Source organism: Tarenaya hassleriana, unplaced genomic scaffold (genome assembly GCF_000463585.1).
Source record: "Tarenaya hassleriana unplaced genomic scaffold, ASM46358v1 Cleome21, whole genome shotgun sequence".
In the NCBI taxonomy this organism is placed as follows: domain Eukaryota; kingdom Viridiplantae; phylum Streptophyta; class Magnoliopsida; order Brassicales; family Cleomaceae; genus Tarenaya; species Tarenaya hassleriana.
In genome coordinates, this window is record NW_010965451.1 from 1,552,033 (window position 1) to 1,570,839 (window position 18,807).

Sequence of the window (18,807 nt, forward strand, 5' to 3'; positions counted from 1 at the left end):
TGCTTAAGTTTGATCGGAAGAACGAGATGAATTGTTGTTGAATTTCGAGGAAATAGATGGAATTGGAAAATTTTTAGGCAACTTTTGAAGAAATCGAAGGGACGACATAACCCAATTTAGTTCGGTTGAGGTTTGAAAATGAATCTGGTGAACAGATAAACAGATTCTGGATTAGGTTAATCTCTCACCACTGGAAAAAGATGGAGCTTCGATGATGCTTTCTTAGAGATTGTGTTTATTTATTCAAAGATTCCTACAAATTAGGTTTGGAGATTATCGATTGTATGACTGTTTATGCGCTCGAATTGCAAAAAATTCGGACTTGATGTTATCATCAGAGATTAGAATCTGTGTTTCCTCGTTGTCAAGTATTGAGTGATAGTTGTATTGGTACACAGAGACCTGAAAGTGTTCAACCATGTTTCATGAACATTATGTCCATGACATCTGAGTATTCTCTCTTTCTGGGCATTCAGTTTTTGTCCTTGAAGATCGAACCTGTGGAAAACGTTTTGGAATGATATCAGTTTCTGTCTGAAAAACAAGGTGAGAAATAGATTCGTCAATGGCAGACATACCGGGACATCTTCGTACCTGTCTGCAAATGGGTAAAATCGCATCCCTAGCAATCTTGGTCTCAGGAGGGATCGTGTTGCAGATTCTGGTATCCAATGGATCATATCGAGTTATACAACATTTTATGCTCCTTTAATCCTATTTTCCAATCTAATATTTTGTGTTATATTGTTTGTGAGAGTTTTTCAGGCATGTGCTCTGTTCAATAACTGGTGGCCGATGCTAAGTGGTGAGTTTGTGGCTTGTTCTTCAACATCTGGTTATGACTTGGGAAGTTCTGGATCCGGGTTATGTAAATTGCATGTAGCGAATATCTTGCTGATGAATTGCAAAAACGTTTTTGTCCCTGTTTTCGCTTCAGTCCAAATTCTCGATAGCTTGCTCCTTTTGACTACAACAGTGGGCTTGAAAAACACATTTCATATCTACTTCCTTGAGGATATCATAATTTTGATCAAAATTTGGATGGAGATATCTTCATAATCTTTGGATGGAGATATCTTCATAATCTATACCGATTCTGATGTTCTTATCCTTTTTGTAGTTATAATGTATGTGCTTCTCCCAATGCCATTGCTTTTCTTTGCGGGCTCAGACAGTTCCTCTCTCTTCAACGAGTCAGACAACAGGTGAGGAAACTCACCTCCCCTATACAGCAATGCCTAATTCTAGAAATTGTTCTTGAAAGATTATAATGCAGAAGCAAAATAAGAAAAGAATAGAAAAAGAATAGAATATCGTTTATTGTTACATCTCTTTTTCTTGAATTACAATTAAAATAATTCTATGTATTATGAAGAAATAATATATGACAGAAACAAATGAATTAAGAAATAATTGACACAATTAACGTTTGATTTCTCAATTGATCTTGTGTCTCTAATTGCCAACGATCATCTCTATAATCGCTTCCAACCAACTTCAATGTTCTTATATTCATATTTGTTTTCTCATTTCGAAATCTGTCTCCTTGCCGATACACAAACGATGTTTCAGCTGGATCAACGCAGCCAAGTTCTTGACGGGTGCATCGACCATCGGAAGCATAGCGATACCCTCGATCTTGAAACATGCCGGACTCATCGGCTGGGGTGCATTAGCATTGGATCTGTCCTCCTATGTTGTCTTCCTGGTCGCTATTCTCTGCTACCTTTGCATGGGAGACAGTGATGACTATTACAGCTTCATCTGAGACAGCAATGGCAATGGTTTGAAAGATTCAAAGTTTTAATTTTTTGTTTTTGTTCACTTTGGATTTTATACCGTTTCCAACCCATCAATGTTTTCAGTTCAAATCTCTCGTGGATGGGATTGTTCAAGAACAAGTCACTCGGACAATTCAGATGAGCGTTTTCACATTGGTGGGTCTTGCTGGATTTTCTGAGTTCTGTCCGGGGAGAGGAAATGTGTCGGCTGAGTTAGATGCGTCTGGTTTTGGTGGTTTGTGCAAGTAAATGTATGGTTCCAGTCCGCAGTTGTATTGTCTTTTGGTGTATAGCAAGTACAATAAAAACTTGTCCGTACAAGAAGAACTGTTGTTTGTTTGATTCAGTTTAACACTAATCAGTTTAATTTTAATATGGGTTCTGAAAAATCGAATATACATAATTAATAAATGATTTCTGAAAATCAATTTTTTAGAAATGAAACATACTATCAAATCAACAAAAATTGAATTTCAACAAATAATAATAAATAGATTTTCTCAAAACCAAAACCAAAATCCAATTACATTTTTTTTAATATATTAACTCAAATTACAATATCGGGCTCCAGTGACTACGGCCAGTGTATATGGATGGCCCTTTGCGACTCTGAGGACAAAACGATGCGTTTTAGGCCTCATTCGTCTCCAAAGCTTCACGCTTTCCTCTGAATCTCTCTCTCTCTCTCTCTCGGGGTAGACGCCATGGACGAGCACCAAGTTGCTTCCCTCCTCAAAACATCCGAGCTTTTTCCCCTTCCTAAAGGCAATGCAATATCTCCGCAGTCACCATTTTCCCCTTTTAAGTTGTTTCAATTCGACTGATCCTTGTCGTAGGTTTCTTTAGGAGTCAAGCTATCGTACGGAACGGCGGGGTTCCGAGCCGACGCGACGGTGCTGGAATCGACGGTGTATAGAGTTGGAATTCTCGCCGCAGTACGATCGATCAAGCTCCAGTCATCGGCGGTGGGGCTCATGATCACGGCGTCGCACAACAAAGTGTCCGACAATGGCGTCAAAGTCGCCGATTCCGACGGCGGCATGCTTTCCCAGGATTGGGAGCCCTTCGCTGATCATCTCGCCAATGTATCATCTTCCCAAGATCTTGTCTCGGTTAGTGATCTAGCCAATTGTAGACCCTATGTATCTGTATATATACTTGTGTATGTGCATTGTTTTGGTTGACATGCCTTAGAAGTCATAGTTTTGGCTCTGTGATCGGGACGAAGAGGGATAAAAGAGAGGGTCGATCTGCATCTAGAACCGGTTTTGTTGTTTAGTTAAATCTGAGATTTTTTTGCTAAAGATTGAATTTTGTGATAGCCGAAACTGGGTTTGATGCAAATGGCTGGCCCTTTGGTGCTGGAATGTTTTTATCACAGAGCCTCACCCATTAATCGTTGCTACGTTATCACAGTTGATTAGAGATTTTGTGGAGAAGGAGAAGGTTCCTGTAGGAGAGAAGTTTGCAGAGGTATGGTTGGGAAGGGACACTAGGCCTAGTGGTGACTTGCTCCTCCAAGCTGCGAAAGAGGTGAAACACGCATGAAAACACAGAGAAATATAACATGGCATAGTTTCTGAGGTTGTCTGATTCATGTTTAATATGCTCATATCGGTGTTGACACGCTCAAAGGGAGTGGCCTCTATCACGGGATCTGTCATGTTTGACATGGGGATTTTGACAACTCCTCAATTGCATTGGATGGTTCGAGCCAGAAACAAAGGTCTTAATGCGACACAGAACGATTACTTTGAGCAGCTCTCAAGCTCATTCAGGTAGTCCTCATGTTCTTCAGTTGCATGTCAAATTGTTTGCTTGTGAGAGAGACTGCCTTCTTGAGCTTCTTTGAATGATTTTTCCAGATGTCTGATGGAGCTGATTCCGAGTGGGTCTGGTTCCAAGTTTGATGGGTCTCAAAGGAAATTACTTGTGGATGGTGCCAATGGTGTGGGTGGACAGAAACTTGAGGATCTAAAAGGGTCGCTGAACAATTTGGTTATTGAAATTCGTAACACCGGAAAGGATGGAGGTGTTCTTAATGAAGGGGTCGGTGCTGATTTTGTGCAGAAGGAGAAGGTTGTCCCTTCAGGATTCGGGTCAATGGATGTTGGGATGAGGTTAGGTCTATTCTTTCTCATCTAATGTATCAAAAGTTGTATTCTTTCTCCGAATTTGATATATATTCCGTGTCTCTCTTTGCTAGGTGTGTGAGTCTGGACGGTGATGCAGATAGATTAGTGTACTTTTTCATCCCATCAGACTCAACTGGCAATATTGAACTGCTTGATGGTGACAAAATATTATCATTGTTTGCTCTTTTCATCAAAGAGCAGCTAAGTGTTATCGATACAGAAAGGAAGTATTCCCGCCTTGGTGTCGTTCAGACAGCTTACGCGAATGGGGCATCCACTAATTACCTAAAAAATCTGGGTTTAGACGTCGTTTTCACTAAAACCGGTGTGAAGCATTTGCATGAAAAAGCTGCCCAGTTCGACATCGGGATCTACTTTGAGGCCAATGGCCATGGCACTATACTCTTCTCAGAAACTTTGCTCTCATGGCTAGAATCCAAACAGAAGGATCTCGCCACCACTGCTAAAGGTCCTACCTTTATTTTTTTTTCCCTTTCAGTGTGTTTGACTGCCTGAAATACCGAACTTAGAACAACATTGAATTACTCGTTACAGGCTCAGAAGAGCTTAAGGCGGTTTCTAGGCTCGTGGCTATGAGTAAGCTCATTAACCAAGCAATTGGGGATGCACTTAGTGGATTGCTCTTGGTTGAAGTAATTCTGCAACACATGGGATGGTCAATACAGAAATGGAATGAGCTTTACAAGGACCTTCCTAGCAGACAACTCAAGGTATATGATAAACCCACTAGTGGTTTTCTAAATTTTTACGGTATTTAGGAACCGGAATACAATTGGAAGTACAAAAAAGAAACAAAAACCTATCATTATGCTACTATCATTGTCCCTAATTCCTTACAATTTTCACTTCTTAGTTCATCTCGGATTATTGCCCCTTCCTCTCTGATTGACAGGTTAAAGTTCCAGACAGAACAGCAATAGTTACCACTGAGGAAGAAACCGAGGCTCTGAAGCCACCAGGTGTCCAAGAAGCAATCAACACGGAAATCGGTACAACTATCACACTGCTTCATATAAGTATATTCGAAATCTCTGTTCTTGAAAGTCTGATTCTTTCTAATTTGTTGGGTTGATTTTTCTTTTGTAAAAGCAGCTAAATACCCTCAAGGTAGAGCTTTCATACGGCCATCGGGCACAGAGGACGTAGTGAGGGTATATGCCGAGGCCTCAACGCAAGAAAAGGCAGATAATTTGGCTAAGTCGGTGGCTCAGCTCGTCGAGAGGTTCCTCGGGTCAAAGATAGTTCCATCTGAATCATAATCTAAATCTGATCCAAAGTGTGTTCATCTGGGCAACAACTCCACTACTCAGGTTTGGAACAAGTACTTCAAAAAAAAAAACGAATTGAATCTGGGAATCTGACTGGGAAAGATTGGAATGGTTCTTGTTCTTGATAATCTCAGCCTGGAAACAATTTCAAGTTCTTCACCAAACTCAGCAAATTTTAGAAAACTTTCTTCATGGAGTATGTTTTGAATAGTATTTTTTTTTATATTGGTCCGTTTCTGACATAGAAAGTTGGAATGTAATGATATATATATATATATATATATCAAATCCCATACTTTTAGTTTACTGCAGCATGTCTTTTTGAATTCATCCAATATGAAAGAGACCTTTTTTCTGTCTTAAGAAAAGGTTCAAGATGGTGAAAAAAATGGAAGGGAAAATAGGGATTATAAAGCTGAAAATGACAGGAATATACTTTTTGTTGTAATTATGATCTGCTACTATAATCAGTATATGTAATATTTGTGAATAGGGACAAAAAATCATATGAGAATTAGAAATATCAGAGCTTGTGCATTTAAAAAGAAAAAGAAAAAAAAAGGAAAAAAATCAGAGCTTGTTTGCTTCCTCCTGGTTCAGAGGGTTCAGCGTAATTGTCGACCAAACGAAGAGGACAAAGAAACCCTCTCTCTTCAGACTCTCTCTCATAAATATCGGTCACTAACGTTAACGCGAACACGTACTCTCTCTCTCCTCTGTTGTTCAGGTGCTCTGCCATGGCGGCGGTAGGTCAAATCTCAGCGGGAATGTCAGCGAATCGCGCTCTGTCTTCCTCCAGGAACATCGGAGGCGTCCCCCCGTCGCTGCGGCGTTCCCTGATCGGAGCCGGCGGCCGATGCGGCGTCGCTCCGAGACGGACCTCTCCCTGCATCAGGTCGATTAGGATTGCCGACGATAGCCGGCAAGTGAAGGCTTCGGCGGAAAACGGCGCTCTTGACGTCGTGAGTTTGTCTCCCTCCCTCAGCTTTTCCATTTTTTGGGTCTTCTCGTTCCTTACCATGTTTGTCACGTTCCCTCTCTCCACTGTTTGAATCCGGTGGTTCTGCTTTTGCTTTGATTCTCTTCGGTTATGATAGGGTGAAACTATGATGTGAAATGCTTTGAGGAAAATGTTTGAAATCAGTGTTGTGTAAGTCGCATTGATGCAATATCCGTACGCTCTGACTGGATATGATTCCAGTATTAGAAGGATTCTATTTTGCGTCAGGATTCAGCAGAGAAGTTGCCGAGAGGATCTTACAATGTCTCTGGACATATTTTCAATCAGACGTTTGGGATTGTTTTCAGGTTCCACGAATTTGGCAATGTTGTCATGCTTTCTTGGATCCAAAGTTTCTGACTTTTTTGTTTTATCTCTGTGTCATTGAAGGGAGAGCTGGATTCTTCAATGAGTTCATATGAACTGGTAGATCCAAGAATAAGAACAGAGTCAGGCAGAAAAACGAAGATAGTGTGTACAATTGGACCCTCCACGAGTTCTCGTGAAATGATATGGAAACTTGCTGAAACAGGAATGAACGTAGCTCGTTTGAATATGTCCCATGGAGACCATGCTTCCCACCAGAAAACCATCGATATTGTGAAGGAATACAACTCTCAGTTTGCAGATAGAGCCATTGCCATAATGCTGGATACAAAGGTATAACCTTTACCCTTCACTTTCCCCTTGTGATTTATGAACATTTCTACAGTATCTATAAAATAGTTATATTTGTGTCCTGTTTGTGTAGGGACCTGAGGTCCGAAGTGGGGATGTACCTCAGCCGATTTTTCTAAAAGAGGGTCAAGAGTTTAACTTTACCATCAAGAGAGGTGTCTCGAGCGAAGACACTGTCAGCGTAAATTATGATGATTTCATTAACGATGTCGAAGTTGGAGACATATTATTGGTAGATGGTAAAATCATGATATGTGTAACTAATAACTTTTGTGTTTTTTTTTTGTGAAGCCATTCCTTTAGCTCATTTGTAACAGGTGACGGGTTTTCTTGTCTCGATATTAGGTGGAATGATGTCATTGGCTGTGAAATCAAAGATGGGCGATTTGGTGAAATGTGTAGTAATTGATGGGGGAGAGCTAAAATCAAGACGACACTTGAATGTTCGAGGAAAGAATCCCTCCGACCATTCCCGGAACCGCAGCTACTGTCTCTAACAACATCGCATGGCACATATGCCTCCTCTACATATGTATATAAACACACATAGGCAAAATGGGTTTTAAGGTGCTTTGGATTATTAAAGAAATTTTGATCTCGAGGGGACATTTAATTTGATATAGAACCTGGAAAAATAATTGGACCGGGATTTTGAGCGTTTGGACCGTCCAGTATGCGAATTTATCTGCGAAATTGGACGGTTTGTGGGAAGCAATTTTTCTTTTGTGTTCTTTTTTATGATCATACTTTGCTTTTGTGCCTTTTTCAGACAAAGATTGGGAAGACATTAAGTTTGGAGTGGAAAACCAAGTCGATTGCTATGCCGTCTCTTTTGTTAAGGATGCTAAAGTTGTTCATGAGTTGAAGAATTACCTCAAAAGTAAATCTACGTTTTTTCAGTCCCCAATTATATCAATGTTAGAATGCTGCTAAGGGCATAGTACTGAGTGATTTTCTTTAATCTAAATGGAATCTTTGAATGTTTTCACAGGTTGCAAGGCGGATATTAGTGTGATCGTGAAAATCGAAAGTGCGGATTCTATACAGAATCTTCATTCCATCTTATCCGCTTCTGATGGGGTCAGTATCGGTAGCTTTCTTCTATCAGCAAGTTTTCTGTTGCTTGTAACTAATAATCATGGATGCTTTTGTCAGGCAATGGTTGCTCGTGGAGATCTTGGAGCTGAACTTCCCATTGAAGAGGTCCCATTGTTGCAGGTATACCCGGAACTTCTTTTACAAAATCTATGACGTGTCTGTTCGTTTCACCTAGATTCAGTTTCATTTATACTTTTGTGGCTTAATCCAGGAAGAGATCATTAGGAGGTGTAGGAGCATGCAAAAGCCTGTGATTGTTGCCACAAACATGCTAGAGAGCATGATCGATCATCCTACGCCTACAAGAGCCGAAGTCTCTGACATTGCAATTGCTGTTCGTGAAGGAACTGATGCAATCATGCTTTCTGGTGAAACAGCGCATGGAAAGTTCGTAGTTTTCCAAACTGAACTCACAATTCCTCTTAGTAGAACCAATATCACAGAAGTTTCGTTCATGTATCCGATTCTTTAAAGTTTCTTATATTGTGATCTGATATTAGGTATCCCCTGAAAGCTGTGAAAGTAATGCATACAGTGGCAACGAGGACTGAAGCAAGTCTACCTGTCAGAACATCGGCAATAGGTGGTGCCTACAAGGTACTTGCCCGTCAATTTTTTACTGAAAATTTATGGTTTCGTTATATTGATAGCCTCATATTGTACCGTGTAATGTAATGATTCGTCGGTCAATTTGAATGGTAATTACCAATAGGTGCACATGGGCGAAATGTTTGCTTTCCATGCTTCTATAATGGCGAATACCCTCAAGACACCGATAATTGTATTCACTAGAACTGGATCCATGGCCGTGCTTTTGAGCCATTACCGTCCCTCCTCAACCATATTCGCCTTCACAAACCAGTTGAGTAACATAATTCATTGGAATGTTTTGACATATGTTGTTGAAAATGAACACACGTCTAACCGAATTTCTGCAGAACGTTGATTATTTTCTAATTATCAAAAACTGCTCTCACGATTTTTTTTCCTATCAGGAGAAGGATAATGCAAAGGCTGGTTCTTTATCAAGGAGTCATGCCCATATTCATGGAGTTCTCTGATGATGCAGAAGATACATTTGCTCGGGCTCTGAAACTTTTACAGGTACATTTTTATTTTTCTGTCTGCATCAGATTTTCTTTTCAATTCGTTAACTTTTTTCCTGCATAAATACGCTTCAGGACAAGGAGATGCTGAAGGAGGGACAACATGTAACTCTTGTCCAAAGCGGAGCACAACCCATCTGGCGTGAAGAATCAACTCATGTCATTCAAGTCCGCAAGATTAAAATCGGGTGATTCTTCTTCTACTTTCTCTGAGCTTCTTCCCCATTTTCATTTTTTTAGTCTCGGTCTTCTGTCATGCTCTGCCTACGATTTTTTTCTTTTAAATCATTCACAGTGAAACCAAGAACCGGTATACGTTGAGTTCTGGAAGCTTTTAGAATTTTAGTCTATGGCAATTGTCTTAGATCATCATCAGACAAAGATCTCTCTATATGTCTTTCCCTCGTATCTTCTTCAGTTAGAGCAAACACAGTGATGTTAGGTTTTTATTGCTTAGATTAGATACATCATCTTTGTCAAAAAAAAAAAGGACAACCCATTAATCAAACCCTTGAATCCCCATCTTTCTCATCATCACCATCTGGTTTATCACCTTTCCCTTGGAGTTTTATACACTTGTACCACTTGGCACAAGCGATATACACGACCAGATCTACGCTGGTCAGGACAGCGAGGAGGAAGTAGAATCTGTCCAGGTGGCCCTTGTTAAGGTTTCTGGGGATCCAACCTGGCACGTGGTCTTCGGTCGAGATCTTCATGACCATGGTCACCAGCAAGCTGCTGACGAAATTGCCCATGGACATTGACATCATGCACAGTGAGCTTCCGAAACTCTTGAGACCATCGGGGGCTTGTGCGTTGAAGAACTCCAACTGCCCCACGTACATGAACACCTCTGATGCTCCTATCAATGCGTACTGTGGTACCTGTAGTAGTTTTAGATTTTTTGTAGTTTTAGGGTTTTACGGTGGGTAATCTGTTGGTTATCCGAGATTACGTCTCGGGTTTCACCAGATATTTTTCCAGCTCGAATTCATTTTGATCGAGTACCTAAGCCGTGGATCGGGTTAGGTACTCGAAATTCGGATTTCTTTCCCTCGAGCACTAGATTGAAAGGGCTCACCTGCCAGAAGATGCTAAGGGAGCTCGAGCCATCGCAGTGAGTGCAGCTCTTGTCAGCATACTTGAGCCGATAACTCTCCACGATCCCTGCAGATAACATCGCGAGAACAGCGATCACGAGTCCAATCCCCATCCTCTCGAGCTCCGTCATCCCTTTTGACCCGTTCTCCTTCTGCCTCAGCCTACTAGCTGTCGGTTCGATTACACGTCGATACAGAAATATAAACACCGCAACGCTCAATATATCGAAGCTCGACATGCTGGCAGGTGGGACCCTGAAGCTATTCTCCGCTGCTGCCATGGCGGTTTTCATGGCGGCGCCTTGCTCCACGAAGAGAGAAGCCATCTGTGTGAAGACGACGGAGTAGATGATGGTGCATAGCCAAATGGGCATTAGCCTTAGAATGCATTTCACCTCTTCCACTTGAGTCACCGGACATAGCCGCCATGGATTCACTCTTCCATTTTCCTCATCTTCCATATCTTCTGCAGTTATAACCGCTGCTTTGTCCAAGAACCTGCAGCAAAAAAAAAAAAAGGAATTATGTTCGGTAAGAACGACGATTGGTCGTAAAGACATCTCGAAAAGTTTATGTTCAAGACCGACACCTATATATGCCTTGATATAAACATGCATTATTTCGTGTTTTTTTTTGTAATGCAATACAAATAATCACCTTTATTAAAAAAAACTTCAAAAAACACTTACTTGAACTCGTCGGTGTGCATTATCCTCCTACCTCCTCCGCTCCCGGGCAAGTCATAAAGCTCATCTCCTCCTCCTCGTCCGGGCGAGATCTCGACCGTCCATTTCTTGACGGCGGCGACTATGACCTGACAAAACCTCGGGAGAGGGTTTCCACTCGGTTTAAAGTGCCGATACCGAGGTGTACCCATCAGAAAAAGGATCAAACCCGCGAGAGCGGAGCCGGTGGACACCCAAAACCCGAGCGCCCACAAGCCCTCGTCCTCGAAATAACCGAGGATTGTGTTGGAGAAGAGGGAACCGAGGTTCAAGGCGAGGTAGAAGTAGCTGAAAAACGCGATTTTCGAGTAACCTTCTCTCGGGTGTTCCTCGTCGAACTGATCAGCTCCGAACGTGGCAATGTTCGGTTGGTAACCTCCGTTTCCTAATGCGACCAAATAGATGGAGAGGTAAAACAGTGTGATCTCCATTGTCGAATGCGAACCACAGGGAATGTTTTCGTTGCCGCAGCCTTTCGGTCTGATCAGGAAGAGGTACGAAGACAGCGACAGTGACATCAGTCCCTGCGCGAATGTTAGGAGATGATTTTATTTATTCTTGCAAATTATTATCTTATACAAATCCCAACAAAATTGTATTATTCAAATTTTAGGGTTTTCATTGTATTATCTCTAATAAAATAAAGAAATAAATTTGTATTATTAAAAAAAACATGATGAACTTTCGGATTATAAAAAAAATAAAGAAAGAATTAAACCTGTAACAATGCAACAAAATTTGATTTACGTATATACATATAAACCGATATGTATCTGGATCTGAAATTTCGATTATATAAGATAAGATTGGATCCAAACTCGATATTTTAAAGCAATAAACGTGTGACGTACCAAAACAAAGATGACTTGGAAAATGGCACAAGTCTTGAAACGGCCCCAGTAGGAATCGCTGAGAAAGGCTCCGACAAGAGAGAAGATGTAGACAGTTCCTGTCCATTTGCTGACGTTGTTAGCTGCGTCCGCGTTATTCTGCTGCAGAACGCGCGTCAGGAACAGCACCAGATTCACTCCCACTCCGAAAAACGCCAACGTCGCCAGCCCCTGGTTCACTTTTCCCCGGTTTAACCCGGTTCACCCATATTCCAACAGCGTTAGTTAACCGGAAATACTTAACCCGGCTCAAACACCAGCCATCGGTTTGATTATTGGTTTTTAATTAAGCGTGGGATATATGGCAGGGACCGGAACTGAATGATGGTGAATGAGATTACGTTTCCATCAAGTTGACGTTACATCTTAGTTGGATAGTATTTCATGTCCAAAATGAATTTTAATTTTTTTTATGAAATCGAGAATGAAATAAATACTTCTTTAGTTGGAAATAAAAAGGAAGTGACATGTGAGTGTGAGATAGGTCTCGGAGGCAAATGGGTTTGCTTTCTTTGTTAAAAGAAAATTATTATAATGACCACTCGCCACAACTTGTAACGTCCTATGTGTACTTTATATTATAATAATTTAATTTATATGATTCTTAATAATAATAATAATTATTATTATTATATATATATAATCATTAAGAACTCGGTGTGAAGAAAAATTGAGATCGATTCGCATAGTACTAATATGTTTTAAAAAATTAATAATTTAAGAAAAAATAATAGATTGAGATAGAATGCTTTCCTCACATTCAGTCTCCTCTTTGTGTCATTTCCTCTTTCCTTAGGTAACTTTACGTTCATTCATTCTATCTATAATTAGTTCTATGTATATATCTATCTATCTATCAATCTCAATACAAACGTGTATATATATATATAGAATCTATACATACACCCTCGCCAAATACCACTTTTCTAAGACGAAAAATGTCCAATACACATATATATTAACCCATAACGAAAGTAATCGACCGCTAATCGTATTGATAATATACCGTCTAAAACGTTACATCTGAATTATTATATTATACCATAATGTTTTTCATACTTAATTCCTTTTATGTGGCCCGGCATGCAGATGCAGGTACGTACGATCGATCGCCCGTAAGTCAAAGTTATTTTTTCTGTCACTTCACTGATTTTTTTTAAAAAAAAACTAAATTTATTGTCTCAGTCGTATACGTCACTTCACTCCAGTTTCTGATCAAGTGATAACTTATCGAACTCATAAGCTACCTCCTGATCCCATATTCGGATGCATTTCATCAATTTACGGACTGTTGTATATACATGCATACACATATACGTATATATATATATACATACAGGCAAGAGTGTGTATATATATGAGGGAGGGGGAGAGAGACATACGGAGAATGACAGAGCCAGCGACCCATCGTCCGGACTTGTGGCGAAGAGCAGGACGGCCTTCCCAATCCACACTTCCATCTCTCGTTCTCTCCTCCTCCTCCTCTTCTTCTTTCTTTTTCATCTGCATTTTTTTTACAATTCTTGTTATTTATTTTTATATTTATTTATTATTTATCCACATCACCCATCGTTACTATAGGCACACACACACACACACACGTGTTCACATACATAAATAAACTTCGAATAACCACATGCTTTGGAACTTCAGGCTCCATGTATAGGTATACACATAACACATATTTCTACACTACCAAGTTTACATCGAGATTTCTAATTGACGCGTACCAAACCCGGATCGGAGCAGGATTGCAAATGTATAGTGCTAAATGATATATACAAGAAATTCTCTTTTAATTTTTTTTTTCATATGAAGAGGTTTGATCTCTATGAATATGGAGTGAAGAGTGTGAATATATATAGCAGTACAAATCGATGGAGGAATCTTCAAACCAACCTTTGTGCTATATATCTCTAGGCAAGACATTGTTGTAGTAATATATATATATATATATATATATATGTGTGTGTGTGTGTGTGTATTAGTGTATGTATGTGTATGAGAGGAGAGTAAAGCAGAAATGTGTATGTTTTATTGGATGGTATAATTAGAGAGAATTGAAATGAAGGAAGAAATTAAAGAGAGGGAAACAAGTTGGGGGATATGCGGAGAAGTGAAGATTTGGAAATGTGAATAAATAGAAGTTTGGGATATGGACTCGGGCGGTGGAGATTTCACACGGGACACCCCACATCCTCAATCCCTCTCTTTTCTTTTTCATTTTTTTTAATTAAAAAAATTACCCAAAAGCATATTTTCCCATTTAATTAATTATTATTTTTTCTGTGTGGCTGATCGGATCTTCGTGAAGGTGGGGCTGAAGAGAGTGAGAGGAGAACTCTTTGAACATTGTTATACTTAATCAATGTGTTTAACGATTCAACATTTATAATCACACACACACACACAAACCACGTTACAGAAATGAATTTTTTTTTTATAAATAATCTAAGATGTAAGAAATAACTCCAAGCTGAAAATGACCACCACCACATTGGTACGTTTAAAATGGAAATTTTATTTATATGTGCAAATTTTGGGATTATAATAGAATGTAAAATAAATGTGATTTTCAGTTAAAATTTGAGACATTACCATTGCAAAAAAAAAAAATTGAGAATCATAGCGTGGAAGCATATAACACTCTTCTGATACACAAATAAATCAGAGTGCTTGGGATCCGTATCTGATGTCTCTGTCATGTTTTTTTTTTTTAAATTTTTTAATTTTTGCTTTTCCTTTTGATATCGACCATTCTCTTTTCCGAAATTTCAATTTAGGTCAGCTGGGGATTGTTTTAACCCTTTAATAGTGATGAGAATAATAATAAATAATAGAATCTTTTAACCCTAGACAAAGAAAATTCCCTGACATATACCGACATATATTCCCCCGAAAACCTCATAAATCAGAGGAATCGAATATTTCTTCTGTCGCTTAATTATTCATGTTATTTTAATTTATTTTGTCCTAATATAACTCCAAAATCAACACAACACGAATTAAAAATATTCTCTCTTTTTTTCAGTGACGGAAATTTAGGGATCCAATCTTGTGTGTGTGTGTGTAGAATATAAGAATAATATTTACGGTACGTGAGTTCACCCTTGCATGTGTTATCCACGTCGGTGGCAACGTAAGAGGGTATAGTTAACGTGATGTTCTTCCTGTTATTTCCGACAAGAATTTGTTCTTTGTTCTTATTCTTGTGGATTTTTCCAATTAAATTTTTTTTTCACGTTTTCAATTTTGATTCTTAGTCGTAGAGATTATATCTATCAGATTATGTAGTATTTACACGTGGATTATGTCATTAGTTTCAGTAATTTTGAGACGTACAGTTAATAACCATTTTTATTAATAAAAATACTTCATATTTTTTTTTTCTTGTTTTGATATCAGAAATTAAAAAAAAAAATCAAATAAAACTATAAATGGACTAGTTGTTTTGATAACTCCTAATTAATGAATATTGATCACTCTCCAGCAGATTTGTAGTTTGTAGATGTAATGCGTATATATATACACACTATATATACATATATAACTGTCCTTAATGTTTTTTTAACGCGAATGGACGATGACCTTTCTAGAAGATACATGCATTTTTTTTATACATCAACGGTAAAAAATGTGGTTTAACTATAAAAGGTAATCTTCACAAAAACATATATACATTCGATTATAATTGTGGACAGGCCGTCTCATAAAATTCTGGGGCCCGTACACATCATATTTTTAAATTATTAAAATATATTAATTTATATATTAAATAATAATAATATTTAAATATAATTAAAATAATTTTTTTTTGTTGAGGGTCCGTATACATAATTATTAAGAATTACATTTAATAATATATATTACTAATAATTTTTAAAATAATTGAGGCCCTATATTTTTTTGGGCCCTGTGCGGTCACACCTTTTGCAGTTGGTATTAGACGCCCTGATTGTGGAACACAATGAGTGTAGTCACTAGTCAGTACTTTCGGAAAACAAATTGTAGAGTCAAATATGCCCATTTTTCACATTTAATTGACATAACACTATACAACTAACTAGTCATCTTTAAATATATATATATATATATATATATATATATATATAATATTTCAAATTTTTTTCTTGATTTCTTTTGACCCCAAAATAGTATCAATCATGGCCTTTTTGTTTTTTTTTTTCTGTAAATTCTCTTGTCCGTGTTAGATAGGATTGTATCGTGCCAAATTTGGTAGAATTTTAATCTTGTTAAATTTGTTTTAATACACTGGATTTTGATGACTGAATTCTGAGCAATAAAGTCATGTGTGTGAGTGTATGTGTGTATATATACATTGGTAAAATCTATAAAAATTTCAGAACTTATGAAATGATGGAAAATAAATTGCTAAACTTTTCGCCTAACAAAATTATTTTCAAACTTGCAAAATGTGTTATTATAATTATCAAATTTGTAAAATGTATCATTATAATTCCTAAAATAATAAATAAATCAACATCATCAAGGTTTTCTGATATTAAATAATAAATTTGAGAATTATAATGATACATTTTATGAATTTAATAATTATAATAACATATTTTGCATGTTTGGGAATAAATTTACGTAGCAAAAAGTTTTGTAAAAAAAGTTAAAAAAGTTTTATGGGTTTTATCCTATATAAACTATCAACTTCAAAATTAATTTGTGAATAGTAATAATGAAATTCAAAAAAATTACCAGTCGGTTAATTACCTCAATAAAATAGAGTAAATTGGTTTATTAAGTAAGGATAATAAGAGTTTTGGGAAGATTACGATGAAACGCAATTGCTCGTATTACGTCCATGCACTTACTTATCAAACCATATTCGGATTTTCTCTCTTGCGTCATAGTCAGCCACTTTTGGAAAAAAAAAAGAAAAAGAAAAAGAAAAGTGCTAAATAAAAATATAAATAAATAACAAAAAAAATCAAACCAAATAAAAAATCAAATCACTCGTCAGCTTTTGCCATATGTTCCCCATTTGCTGTAGCTGAATTTTTAAATATGCTTTTTTTTTTTCATTTTACAATATGAAGTCTGCGGGAGGTCGAGTTGGATCCCACTCAGTTTGTCTTCTATATATATATATATATATATAATATGGTTGATTTATTTAATTTATTAATATATCAACATCCGTAAATTGTGACGACATTCTATTTCCTTTTTCTGTTAGAAAACTTTATAAACGGATGGTATAGTTTCATCATGAATAATATATGTGTGTTTGTATATTATATGTGTGTGTATATGTGTGTACATATATATATATATATGTATATGCCTTGAAGGAGACAATAACCTGATTTTAGTCCATGCTTAGTTCCACTATCATTTAATTTCATTGGTCCAGGTCACATTTTATCCGTTGAGAGCAATACATATACAGGTGAAATGGTGAATATATATTTTCAACTTTAATTTGTTTTATATTATATTGAAGAAACATTATGATATATTTTTTCATAAATACATTATATATTTAATCCTCTGCATTAGTCATTTGTAAGCGTTAGTGTGTTTTTCTTTATTTCTTTATTTAAAATAATGCGAATTTATGGCCAATTTTCAATTATATTTAATTAACTCAGCTTAGACAAATATATGTGAATGATCACTCTTAAGATATAGTGATTGTATAACGACAGAAAACAGTGAATTTGGAGACATCACATTCCCACTGTATATTCTCATTATGACCCTAATACAGGTCCACTCGTAATACATATCTATATATATATATACATACATATATATATATATATATGCATGTATTTATGAACTGTAGAAGTATATATGTGTATATATATATATCAACATCATTAATGAAATAAGACATTAATGGTAGAGATTATAACCTAGAGGATTCGTATATCTGATTACGTGTGATTATTAGGACATATATAAGTTTACCATATAAAAACAGCATTAGCGACTAAATTAAAAAAAAATGCTAATCATGATGACCTAAACCTTCCGTTTTTGTTATATATACACGGCTAGATTGAGATCTCCCCAATTAGATAAGCCATTCATTATCTCTTTATATACGATCATATATAATACCGTATCATAATCTTATAATTCATGGCGTTAACTATATTGTATACGTAACATTATCAGCCTCAATTTGTTACAGTTGACTTGCGTTCTAAACGAGGTTGTGGTTCAACTCTATTTGCGAAAGATATATATGTGATTATAGATAAATGTAAATATCGCCATGAATTGAACCGCAACCTCGTTTAGAACGCAAGGACTCTATAATCACATATATCTTTCGCAAATATACGTAACATTATCAGCCTCATTAACCAAAACCCGGTTTACTATAAAAACTACAGTTCGATTAATTTGTCCACCTCCATGTGGTATATCGGTTCATTTAATCTCGGACGTACCATATTAATTTCATTAGAGAAAAGAACTCAACCAAGAGATAGAGTTATAATCCGAGCTCAATTATGTAGTTTACTTTCACCATTTATCAACAGAAAAACCCTAACCCTAGAACCGGAATTACTAATGAAACTGAAACCAGCCGGTTTATTCGAACCGGTTCGATCCAAACAAACCGTTCCGATGGTTTGCCCACTTGTCCATTTGATTGTAAGCCAGCAAATTACACAGATCTCTTTAGTGTTCCATCAATCAAGTCATCATTTAATTAACCTCTCCAAAAAAATAAAAAAAGAAAGAGACAAATAAGACATTGCCAATTTCATATTATTATAAAAATTTGACAAATGTATATGGTCTTCCAAATTGCATGTACTGGTCATGGACCAGTCTTCCTTACAAACAGTGATGTAACGTTGCATAAAACAACATATCACGAAATTAAATTTGGATACACATATATATATATATATATACACACACACGCACAAGATTTTGTATTATATGTATGTCTGAATGGTTAGCCATTGCTTTACAAGAAGCTAACATAGGCTTGCATGTTGGTCTGCGACA

At 37.2% G+C, this 18,807-nt stretch overlaps 4 protein-coding genes across 6 annotated transcripts in view; 3 read left to right on the plus strand and 1 right to left on the minus strand.

Moving 5' to 3' along the window:
- The window catches only part of LOC104814430 (vacuolar protein sorting-associated protein 55 homolog), a 2,901-nt gene extending 747 nt beyond the window's left edge, over window positions 1–2,154 (plus strand). For both annotated transcript variants that reach the window (XM_010542469.1, XM_010542470.1), the window contains exons 2-6: window positions 477–664; window positions 766–805; window positions 1,121–1,205; window positions 1,573–1,784; window positions 1,866–2,154. In XM_010542469.1, the coding sequence (XP_010540771.1) occupies window positions 566–664; window positions 766–805; window positions 1,121–1,205; window positions 1,573–1,768 (420 nt within the window). In that variant the 5' untranslated portion in view covers window positions 477–565 and the 3' untranslated portion in view covers window positions 1,769–1,784; window positions 1,866–2,154. The remainder of the gene's footprint in view (window positions 1–476; window positions 665–765; window positions 806–1,120; window positions 1,206–1,572; window positions 1,785–1,865) is intronic.
- A 232-nt stretch (window positions 2,155–2,386) lies between these two features.
- Window positions 2,387–5,511, plus strand: LOC104814429 (phosphoacetylglucosamine mutase). Its single transcript, XM_010542468.1, has 9 exons — window positions 2,387–2,546; window positions 2,628–2,893; window positions 3,198–3,314; window positions 3,417–3,559; window positions 3,647–3,901; window positions 3,988–4,385; window positions 4,472–4,647; window positions 4,830–4,926; window positions 5,030–5,511. The coding sequence occupies exons 1-9, from the start codon at window positions 2,486–2,488 to the stop codon at window positions 5,194–5,196; spliced, it is 1,680 nt and encodes a 559-aa protein (XP_010540770.1). The 5' UTR covers window positions 2,387–2,485; the 3' UTR covers window positions 5,197–5,511.
- A 262-nt stretch (window positions 5,512–5,773) lies between these two features.
- Window positions 5,774–9,459, plus strand: LOC104814428 (plastidial pyruvate kinase 3, chloroplastic). Its single transcript, XM_010542466.1, has 12 exons — window positions 5,774–6,167; window positions 6,596–6,865; window positions 6,957–7,122; window positions 7,229–7,363; window positions 7,653–7,763; window positions 7,875–7,963; window positions 8,039–8,101; window positions 8,193–8,368; window positions 8,482–8,578; window positions 8,694–8,842; window positions 8,977–9,085; window positions 9,163–9,459. The coding sequence occupies exons 1-12, from the start codon at window positions 5,943–5,945 to the stop codon at window positions 9,277–9,279; spliced, it is 1,707 nt and encodes a 568-aa protein (XP_010540768.1). The 5' UTR covers window positions 5,774–5,942; the 3' UTR covers window positions 9,280–9,459.
- Window positions 9,460–9,573: 114 nt separating this feature from the next.
- LOC104814427 (protein NRT1/ PTR FAMILY 7.3) lies at window positions 9,574–13,896 on the minus strand. Of its 2 annotated transcripts, none has more exons than XM_010542464.2 (6): window positions 13,705–13,896; window positions 13,188–13,308; window positions 11,767–11,984; window positions 10,880–11,439; window positions 10,172–10,688; window positions 9,574–9,974 (listed from the first exon to the last, which is right to left on the minus strand). In XM_010542464.2, exons 1-6 carry the CDS (start codon window positions 13,732–13,734, stop codon window positions 9,591–9,593), a joined length of 1,830 nt encoding a protein of 609 aa, XP_010540766.1. In that variant the 5' UTR covers window positions 13,735–13,896; the 3' UTR covers window positions 9,574–9,590. The 2 variants fall into 2 exon arrangements, with proteins under 2 accessions (XP_010540766.1, XP_010540767.1); XM_010542465.2 differs by lacking the exon at window positions 13,705–13,896 and adding an exon at window positions 13,536–13,639.
- Window positions 13,897–18,807: the final 4,911 nt, after the last annotated feature.

What these genes read in the sequence shown, in the direction of transcription:
- LOC104814429 (XM_010542468.1), top strand. Translation starts at nt 2,486, where the DNA reads ATGGACGAGCACCAAGTTGCTTCCCTCCTCAAAACATCCGAGCTTTTT. An exon ending in CAGCTCTCAAGCTCATTCAG is followed by an intron (nt 3,560 to 3,646) that starts GTAGTCCTCATG and finishes TGATTTTTCCAG; the next exon opens with ATGTCTGATGGAGCTGATTC. An exon ending in TCAATGGATGTTGGGATGAG is followed by an intron (nt 3,902 to 3,987) that starts GTTAGGTCTATT and finishes TCTCTTTGCTAG; the next exon opens with GTGTGTGAGTCTGGACGGTG.
- LOC104814428 (XM_010542466.1), top strand. Translation starts at nt 5,943, where the DNA reads ATGGCGGCGGTAGGTCAAATCTCAGCGGGAATGTCAGCGAATCGCGCT. An exon ending in CCATAATGCTGGATACAAAG is followed by an intron (nt 6,866 to 6,956) that starts GTATAACCTTTA and finishes CTGTTTGTGTAG; the next exon opens with GGACCTGAGGTCCGAAGTGG. An exon ending in GGTGAAACAGCGCATGGAAA is followed by an intron (nt 8,369 to 8,481) that starts GTTCGTAGTTTT and finishes ATCTGATATTAG; the next exon opens with GTATCCCCTGAAAGCTGTGA.
- LOC104814427 (XM_010542464.2), bottom strand. Translation starts at nt 13,734, where the DNA reads ATGTCTTGCCTAGAGATATATAGCACAAAG. An exon ending in ATGCACACCGACGAGTTCAA is followed by an intron (nt 10,689 to 10,879) that starts GTAAGTGTTTTT and finishes TTTTTGCTGCAG; the next exon opens with GTTCTTGGACAAAGCAGCGG. An exon ending in CCCTTAGCATCTTCTGGCAG is followed by an intron (nt 9,975 to 10,171) that starts GTGAGCCCTTTC and finishes AAACTACTACAG; the next exon opens with GTACCACAGTACGCATTGAT.